Source organism: Mycetomoellerius zeteki, unplaced genomic scaffold, assembly GCF_001594055.1.
Source record: "Mycetomoellerius zeteki isolate Tzet28-1 unplaced genomic scaffold, Tzet1.0 scaffold149, whole genome shotgun sequence".
Taxonomy (NCBI): Eukaryota; Metazoa; Arthropoda; class Insecta; order Hymenoptera; family Formicidae; genus Mycetomoellerius; species Mycetomoellerius zeteki.
In genome coordinates, this window is record NW_017256436.1 from 106,312 (window position 1) to 116,269 (window position 9,958).

The following is a 9,958-nucleotide window of genomic DNA, read 5'->3' on the forward strand; positions in this document are numbered from 1 at the left end:
TATATATATATATATTAATTTTATTTATTTGATAAAAATTTTTTATTATTCATAAAGCTCTATCTGTAATTACCTAGGGAAACGCATCAAATATTTATTATAATTATTTAGTCAAATTCGGAAATGAATATTGAAATGATATTGCAATTGATAATTAATATTGAAACGATATTGTAATATAGTGAAATGATATTGTGAATAACAAAAACGCGTGAGATTTAAAGTTTCATTCTGTAAAGTGTAAATATATTATATGTATGTACCGCGTGTTGTATCAAATATTGGAAAGTATATCAGATTATTTTATAAATGTAATGTCTTTTCTAGCAGGCATTATATTTATAAAATTAATCGATCGATTACATTTATAAAATTAAACAATCGATTACATTTTATAAATGTAATGCTTGCTAGAGGAGGCATTTATAAAATAACCTGACATACTGACCAATATGTTGATACTACAAATGGTATATTAATTTTATTTATTCCGATAGAAGTTTTCTATAACTCCTAAAGCATAATTATCTAGGAAGATACATCAAATATGTATTTTATTTAATTACTTAGCAAAGCATTGGCACACGGCCATCCTATTAATATTCTAAATCTTGGTGCTTGATTATCTTGCGGAATGTTTGCGCAAGAGAAAGAAATTTTAAAATATTGCATTCAGCTGACATTTGACCACAGTTCTCTAATTAAAATTTGTAGAATTGCATCATGGCTTTAAAAATCCCGCAAGGTTTTTACAAATAAATTCTTTTGTTTTTCGCAAAAATACCTGGATGCGAGAAACAAAGTTCGATCTCAACTTAGCTTTATTTCGAGACTTCACCAATAAATGCTCTCATCGACATTCGTTTGAAAAAATATAAAGAAGGTCGTGGATTTAGATCTTGGCTGCTTCTTTATGAAACAAATTTGCATTTGCCGGTGGACACTAGTCACGATTTTTCTTCCGTATGCATATGTATCACTTACCCCACACACTCACACATTCGCTCCGTGTCAGGTATCGCCGATATCGGTTCTGCCTGCGTATCTTACAACAGGAGTGTCTTAACCCAATTCTCGCAATAGACGCGAGGGGTTGAAAGCACATTATTGGCGAACCGGTGAGACGATCAGACTAGTATCGCGGAGACGATTGGTCCACTAGCTACCCCACCATGTTCAGTGATCGGCTGACTCAACTAACTGGCGCCTATCGTCATATAGGTACCTCAGGTCACGTGATCAAATTTATGGCGATTTTTAAAAATCCCATGCGGTATATAAGGCTCCCAAGTTGACGAAACAGACATAAGCTCTCTTTGCTTCCAAGAAGTAACAAGCTATCTCCAACCAATCAACATGTTCAAGCTGGTAAGCTAAAACTTTATTTTATTATAATCTTTCTATATATATATAAAATTTATCTAATTATAACCTTTCTAAATTTGTTTGGAAGTTTCTTTCGTTGATTACAATTACAAGAGGTTTCGAATGAAACAAATAGCGATCATTTTCGCTTGTTTGTCGACCATCACATCCTCTGTCAACTTAACGTACCGACTGACTATCGATAAAAACGCAAATACCGTAAAGAGAATACGCGTCACAGATATCCTAATAGAATCATCGATCGCGATTTTTCGAGATGTAAATTTTCCACAAATAGGATGGCAAATTTCCGCTGACTGATTTTACGGAGACATCGTCGCGATTACTCCGGTTCGTTCCCTCTCGGATTCATTGTAAACACGATTCCTATGTCATGCCATACTCGTCATTCATTGATCCGTAAAAGAAGGAATCATTACGGGAGGATCGGCCAAAAGACGTTACCGAGAAACGCGCCCGTTATCCTCCAACTCCGAGATTTTCTTTTCGCCGACTCGGAATGACGCGTCTGTACATCCCGCTGGGGACTCCTTTCGTCGTCACTCTCGCGCCTCCCGTGATCGATAAAGAGACGGGCAGCTATCCCACGGTGTGCATATATGTAAACACGAGAAAAAAAGATTCCCGGTCTCTCCCACCCTTGGCTTTCGCGTTTGCTGTGACCTTTCCGCTTTGGCATGCGAGCGCCTATACGACACGACGACGAACCTAACCCGCCCTTACACCGTTCACCGGTCTCACGGCGCAATGGCATCCGAGTCTTTGCAGCGGAAATCTACACGAATGAAATCACTGAAGCATGCATATTGTTAGCAGTGGTGGTACCGCCAACGTCACTGCCACCAAAGCGCAATGCTATTTGCGTGTTGTATTTTTTTAACGCAGTTCCACCGACCGACCTCGTGTTCTCTGTCACGATTTCTTGCGAAACGATGTTCGATATTGGATCCCACGCGTTTTTAATCGACCGATTAACGCGATGTCTGACATGATCAAGAAGATCGGATAACTGCGAAACCAATTTGCATCCGAATATTCATATATAAATCTGATTGTAATGATTTAGCCGTGCAATTTTAATTATTTTGCAATTTTGTGAATTTTTATGAACAATGTGGTGAATTTTCTGTAATTTTAATTATTATCTTTATGAATAATTTAATGAATTTTCGGGACCATGAGTTACACGGAACTTCCAACGGAAAATACATACGCAAGCTCATCGTAGGATAACTTTCGAACGGATTATTATAGAAGACTATTAAGAAGAGCAATATGTCTCTCTAAATCCACTTTACAATCTTCTTCATAGGCTATCTTCGCTGCCATCCTGGCTGTCGCCGTCGCTTATCCCGGTGGTCTCACCGGCGTAGCCATCAGTCATGGTCTCGGCCCGATCGTCGCCCCGCAGGTCGTTGCTGCTGCCCCAGCGATCTCCCACGGCGCCGTTCTCCTTGCCCAGCCCGCTGCTCCTGCTGTCCATACTCCCGCTATTGTCACCAAGACCGTCTGGTCAGGACACGGTCTCGCTCTGCACGGTTAATCTAGGAGAGCCAGTGTAAACTCACCACCACCACCGAGTCACGACGACGCAGCCCTGGAAGAAAAAAAAACACATCCCCTACTTTCTTGTAATGCGAAGGAAAGACGACAAATTTAGCACGCAATTCTCATCGCCGATTTCGACTCTTCACACTTTATCGCCGTTCTCCACGCGTGAACCATCAGGCCCAACGCTCCGCGTGGGATCGGTCAAATTCCCGTCTCCCCATTTGTCTTTTCTTTGTATTTCATCGACAAAATTTTCGGATTCTCTCACCTGGATCATTCCACCATCACCCTGAACCCTCCCCTCGTTCATTTGGAATTTTAATAAAATTTTAATTATAAACCAACGTGAGGTCTTATTGTTCGCGCAACTCCTAATCCCAGAGGTAGCTCGCTCTAAATAATAAAGGAAGGAAAATAATGCTGCTATAAAGATAATATCCTGCTGGCCCTGCGCGCGAAAAGATTTTTATGCTTTCCGCTCGCCATTCTGCGTCTGCCGACGTTATCCGACCTTATCCACAATATTTCCATGCTAGTAGCAATTTTATTGAACGCACATACATTACTAAGGGCGCAATAAATCGAAGAGCGCGTAAATGTATTTTTTTGTTCTCCCAACATAGATATTATAGATACATCGAAACATAACTGCATCTTGTTTACGCACAGACAAATAGAGTACAGTTAATACACGCCATCTGTAACTATAGTGCGGAGTCCGAGTTTTGCTTTACGAGCGTCTCTGCGAATTATTTTCTAAATAATTCCTCTTTTATTCTTCGTCCTTCCGAAAGTATTTCTATTCGATGAGATGCTTGCTACGTTGCATTCGGTTTATCTTATCAGCTGCCACGTCGAGTATTGCGCCTGGAACGAATTTAGGCGCAGGGAGAGTGCCAAGTATCATTTTATGGCTCGTATAAAACTAACATTGGAATTTGTGGAAATTAACAAACAAAAAGAACATAAAGTTCTTCTTTGTAATCCTGTTTTTTATCTAAATATATAAATCCCGATGATTGTACATGATGCATTAAAGCATTTTATTTCTCACTTGTTTGATTTGTCAAGCTCTCTTATTTTCATGTACTTTAAAAAAGTAAATCTTTTTTTATTTATGCAAGCAAAGGGAGGGTTTTCTGAAAACTCGCATCGCTTATACTTATATGGAACCCGTATGAAGCATAAGTTCTCTAATTAAGTCAAAATATCATTGTCAATTTTTAGTGATAATGTAAGATAAAGATACACTATTTTTTCTACAGTGAGAGTGTAAAGAAGCAGCAGTCCATATCACGTAAAAACGGTTAATCACGTTAGTTTTTCTTTTCCAAAATGAAATTAAAGAAACAGTAATAATAGTTGAAGTAATCTGATATTGTTATGCGATGTCATCATAATATTTTTTATCAAAATAATATGCATTATATATGTTAATGCGCATTAATATGCTGATATGTTCCTACATGTATCTTACATAGTGGATAAGATAAACTTTCACGATTTCTTACAAATTTGTATGCGTAACAAAGTTTTACATTCAATACGCCATTACGAATAGTAACTAATAAGGGAATTTAAATGTGACACGTATTTCTTATATGTATACATATATTTTTTAAACTTAAACAGATTTGTTGTAAAATGTTGGGTACCACAAATGTAGCAAAATTTTCAGAAGAATTTATTATATGTTAAGAATTTATCAGAGTAACTAATATTTTCCGGATAAATGGAATAATGATTAAATAAAATTATATTTAATAATTTTATAATAGTCATTAAATATGGAAATGGTTATTTTTTAACGATTTTGTATGAAAATCGTTACATTATTTTACTTTTTTAACAATTTTTCATATTTCACGCGATAGCGTATGTTAAATTTATAAAATTATTTATAAATTTAACATTAAATGTTTCAACATATTTTTCTTTATATTCTTATATAATTCATGTCTTCATTAACGTATCTTCAGGTTATCTAACGATAAGTTATGGGGCTAAGACTCATTGAGATTATAGATGATCCAAAATAAATCCTCGCGAAAAAAGAAACATTTTTCCTGTTATGAGCATTTAATCTTGTTACTTCACGCTTTTATTCACATCTGTTTCCTATTTGCTTCACATTATTTGTGCGGAATTGTTTATTGCGGCACAGCGCGTACCGCAGAGAATGCGAGATCAAAATTTAACGTACTATCCTGAAAATGTATCGTTGGCAGATAATGGGTTAAAACGGAATTACTTGTCCGCGAACGGCGCGATTATGCGGTATAATGCGTGTTGTTTCATAAATTTTACCGGCGAACAAACGGACGAAATTGATGGGCCGCTCGATAACGCGGAGTCTGCCAAAAGCTCGGACGGAGATCCTCTTCCGCGGAGCAGTATTAACGGATGTCGGCTGGGAAAGAGGATGGGTAGGAGGATGGGTAGAAGAGGAGACAGAGGGAAATCGTCATAGTCGAGCACACTGCGGCATTTGCGACAAGAGAATATTTTATTTTAGAAACGTTCCACGATTCAGAATCATTTGGCGCGTTGCGGTGAGTCGCGTTATACGAGGTGTTGGCCACGATGGTGTTGGCGATCCACTGAATAGTCTGAATAGTCCGAATCGATGTTAATAAGCGTACGCTGAGCCTGGATGAAACTTGTTATAGTAGCCATTATAGTAGCCGTTATAGTACGCCAAGGGAACCGGTTGATATGGGTACACCTTCAAGTAAGGTGCAGTATAGATCACCGGGTAAGGGGCCAGCAATGGCGGCAGGGGACCTGCTGCTGGTGCCGGTGCCGGTTCTGGCATCGGTGCGCATGTGACCGCTACCACCGCGATGGCCATTAGAATCTGGAAAGCAATAAGGGTGATTACATTTTGAAATCGGAACACGTCACTTATATCGCACGCCCGGTCTGCCCATCACCTTCCCCCGTTGTTCCCCGGTTCCCCGGTGGGTTTTTATGGGCACTATGAAAAATGTCGAGAGTGTGCTTGAGCGAGCAAGTGAGGCGCATTTAGCGTCGTCGATGACTTTGGCGACGCCTGATCGGCCCGTTTTTTGCAACCGCGAGCTCGATATCACCTCGCTCCAATTAATCACCGGGACGATCGCACGTGCCAAGAACGATTTCTTTTTTCCATTTTTCCTCGATCCACGATGATAGCGCCCTGCTTTTCTTTTTCTTCTTCTTTCATGGTAATTCAATTATCCGTTCAACACAGACGTCCCGCGAAAATTTCGAAAATGTTTCTGCGGTACTTCGATTTCGACGGCACTGTAATTTCACGATAACGTTTTCCTCCTTCCGTTCTGGATATTCCGCTTTGAAAAGGATTATACGGATTGATCGATCGTGGACGCTTTTACGTATGAAGCGAAGTGTTTGAGCGTTCTCGATTCGGGAGAACTCAACAAATTTATGAAGCGAAAGCGCTCTGTCGATACGTTTATTAGCGAAATTGAGCTGTACTCTGGTAGTCGTAATGTTAGTGTTGGCGCAGAATGTATCCAGTACTCGGATTTTATTCCGAATTTTATTTCATACGTTGAACAAAACTTTATATTGAACATTAAAGATTGTGCTTCAATGACAATTTTGATGTACGGCTTTTTCGAAAATCTCACATAACGCGACACTCCGTGTTTGAGAACAAGGCTGATATTCATAGTTAGTTCTTATATTTAAGACTGTTTTAGGGATTAAGAATGCCATAAACCAATCACGGAGTCATTTAGGGCTCAGACACGATGAAAGGAATAAGAAATAAGGAATATCTGATAGGTTGAAATCTATTAGTCCTTGTTCCTTATTTCTTTCCTTGTTCCTTATTTCTTATTTCTTTCAGTGTACCTTCATTACTTCAGACCGATATTCACATGGCCGGTATTCATAGTCAGATCTTATATTCGTCTTAAGTACAGTTTTAAGAAGTCACGAACCAATTAGAGGGCCATATTAGCGTCTTAAGACATTACTTAAGATAGTCTTGAAATAAGAACTATAAATACCGCCCATAGATGGCCCTATATAGTCAATACTCAATTTTTATTTCAAGACTATTTTAAGTAATGTCTTAAGATTCTAGTACGGCTCTCTGGCTAATATTCATAGTTCATTGTCCAGTCTTATATTTAAGACTACTATCTTAAGTATAGTCTTAAAATGTCGTAATCAGAAGGCTGTATTAACATCTTAAGACATTATTTAAGACGGTTTTAAAATAAAAACGAACTATGGATACCGGTCTCTGGTTTATGACATCTTAAGACATCAGTCAGTAAGATTCTTAAATATAAGAATTTATAAATGAATGCCGGTCTTATAAATACTGGCCTAAAGGCCATAGCACATAAAAAAACTTAAGACGTAAGACTTAAGCAGTGAGCGAATCGACCAATCACAATAGAGACCGTAAGGCCATAACGTAGCAGTAGCGAATCCAACATGTTGATATCCTTACTGCTTAAGTCTTAAGTCTTAAGTTTTTTTTATGTGCCATGGCCTTAAGTCGTAGAATATCCTCGTGACCGGAAGTGAATCGGACACACTGTAGATAGATGTAGACGAACGAACACGCACGAATGTGTACGATGGATATACTTGCCAGTTTGAACATGTTAAGCGTTTTATCAGCTTTATTCCCGTCAGAGAACACACAGGACGACACTGTTCGGTACTGCAGTTGCAACTACGGGAAATCGATCCCTTTATATAGATACATGTCTCCGGGATCATCATTGCGAATGTCTCATTGTGTTCGCCCCACCGCGCGACCATAGGCAGCCTTGGGCAAGCTGGATTTCCGCGTTGGCTATTTTTTTTTAACTTTTCTCACCGTCTGACTCCTCGTCGTTGAGTCGACATGAGACTCGGGGGAGGTTCGTTGTTTATACATGATACATATTGAGATAAGTGCTGTATATACGCGCCGCCACTCGGAAGTGACGCGGCGTTCCGTCAGAACGCTTGCAGATCGGTATCGGGCGCATTGATTTATGGAAGGTCACGACGACAAGTATTTAAAGTTTATTCATTGAATTGAAGGTTACAACGACGAAGACGCAGTCGATGATGCCGATAACACGGAGAGAAGGGCGGCGCTTGTAATCGCGGTATAGTGGAGGCGGAAAATCCGCGATTGTTGGTGTGAGCGGTAAAATGGCGACTTAATGAATCCGGAAACTGTATGGTCTGTACGGGCGTTGCGAGAGAGAAACGTTCATTAAAGATAGTATTCAACGTTTCTCCGTGGGCGGGGACCATTTAATTAATGAGGAAAAAGAAGTACCCCCGCCTTTTGCGCGACTCGACGAGTGTCGCTTTTATGGCTTCTTTGCATCACAAAGACGCGCGCACTTTATCTCGCGCGGATCTCCTCCGAATTTGAACGTGCTTCATCGCCATTAATATATAAGACTCCGAAACGAAAGAATCGTCAATTGCTCTCACCTTGCGTCACCGTCGTCATCGTCGTTGTCGTCGTAGTCGTAATCGATGGTCCGCGTGTCCCAACTACTTTGATAGCGATTTATGAAATTTTTATCCTATATTCTTATCTCATATTCTTAAATACGAGCGAACGCAATTTATAAAGATTTTGAATTTAACGAATAAATTACCTTGTTCTTCTCCATATTATGTCATTATTTTTTTTCTATTTCAATATATATTTTATACGAGAAAAGAAATTGATTTTTTTAACTAATAGAGTCTATTTTAAATCAATCTTTTTGCAAAGAATTGCTTTTTTTTACAAAGAGAATTATTTTAAAGCCGTCATTTTGCAAAAAATAGTTTTTTAATTGATTCGGAAATTGCACACACCTATTTGTACATATTCTAAAAAAATATGGTAGTGTTTATATAATTTTCACTGTGTTGATATAAACAGATAGAAATATCTTTTCATGATACACGAAACTAATACTTGTATATGTAAATACTTGTATTGTAAATATGTGTAATGTAATGTAAAAAAAAATAAGTAGAACATTAATTGTCATTATAGAGCCAATAATTGCGCTATAAAAAAATGGGTGTGAGAATTTAACACCATGCGATGTTTATATAATACTTATCTGTTATTTATATCAATACTAACACGGTGAGAATTATATAACCACCGCATGGTGTTAATTCCCCATCCATATTTTTTAGAGTATAATTATCGGCTTTATAATAAGAGAAAAATGTTATACTTATTTTTTTTTCTCTTACATCACATCACATTTACTTGTTTACTTATACAAGTATATTAATTTCATACGTCGTAGAAAAATTTCTAAGACATTTCTATGATAGCAACTATAATTACTTCTGAACTTATTATCTTTTGTTTTAGAAGGTTTGTCCTAGAATGTTAATAAATGGTTAGTTCATTCACTTGAAGGTGATCAGCTCCATCGACATCGAAACGAAAACATGTCTCGAGAGATTTTTCTCGAAATAATTCAACTTGTCTTAAATGATCCAGACGTTAAATGAGAATTCTTGAGTCATATGTATAAGAGGTGTTACTCGTATCTATTCTCATATATAACTCGCATATACAACATGTCCGTCGAAGCGTGACGGGTGCAAATGTCTTTCGAAACAGCGAATGGAATATTTGTTGGCAATTCCGTATGTAAGGCCTAAAAATGGCGACGAACGTCACCGGGATACGCGACGGGACCGCGATTTTCTACGCGCGCGTAGGCGCCCGCGGCTTAACCGAACCTGTCCTAGTGCCTGTAAAATGGCTATTCTGCATTCTTCGTACGACACAATAAATTAAACGTTATCTAACGCGCAAGTATATTTTGCGTATAGGCGGGATACAAGCTTATTATCGTTGATAGGATAGTCGCTAATAACTAAGAACCTTGTCTGATCAAAAGATTTCACCCCCCTTCTTATCCCCATCTTTTTGCGCTAAACCTTGTTTTTTCGCGACAAGCTTGACTATATTTTAATCATTATTTAATAATGGAATATATACAGGGTGTTTCCAAATTAAATGGCAAAACTT

The 9,958-nt window shown here is 38.3% G+C and overlaps 3 protein-coding genes across 3 annotated transcripts in view; 2 read left to right on the top strand and 1 right to left on the bottom strand.

The window, feature by feature from the left end:
* The window catches only part of LOC108720335 (SIFamide receptor), a 43,897-nt gene that overhangs the window by 31,866 nt on the left and 2,073 nt on the right, over positions 1 to 9,958 (top strand). The window lies entirely within an intron of this gene.
* Positions 1,277 to 3,281, top strand: LOC108720336 (uncharacterized). The gene is made up of 2 exons (XM_018444295.1): positions 1,277 to 1,368; positions 2,699 to 3,281. Exons 1-2 carry the CDS (start codon positions 1,357 to 1,359, stop codon positions 2,927 to 2,929), a joined length of 243 nt encoding a protein of 80 aa, XP_018299797.1. The 5' UTR covers positions 1,277 to 1,356; the 3' UTR covers positions 2,930 to 3,281.
* On the bottom strand, positions 5,425 to 7,635 carry LOC108720337 (uncharacterized). Its single transcript, XM_018444296.1, has 2 exons — positions 7,553 to 7,635; positions 5,425 to 5,794 (listed from the first exon to the last, which is right to left on the bottom strand). The coding sequence occupies exons 1-2, from the start codon at positions 7,562 to 7,564 to the stop codon at positions 5,567 to 5,569; spliced, it is 240 nt and encodes a 79-aa protein (XP_018299798.1). The 5' UTR covers positions 7,565 to 7,635; the 3' UTR covers positions 5,425 to 5,566.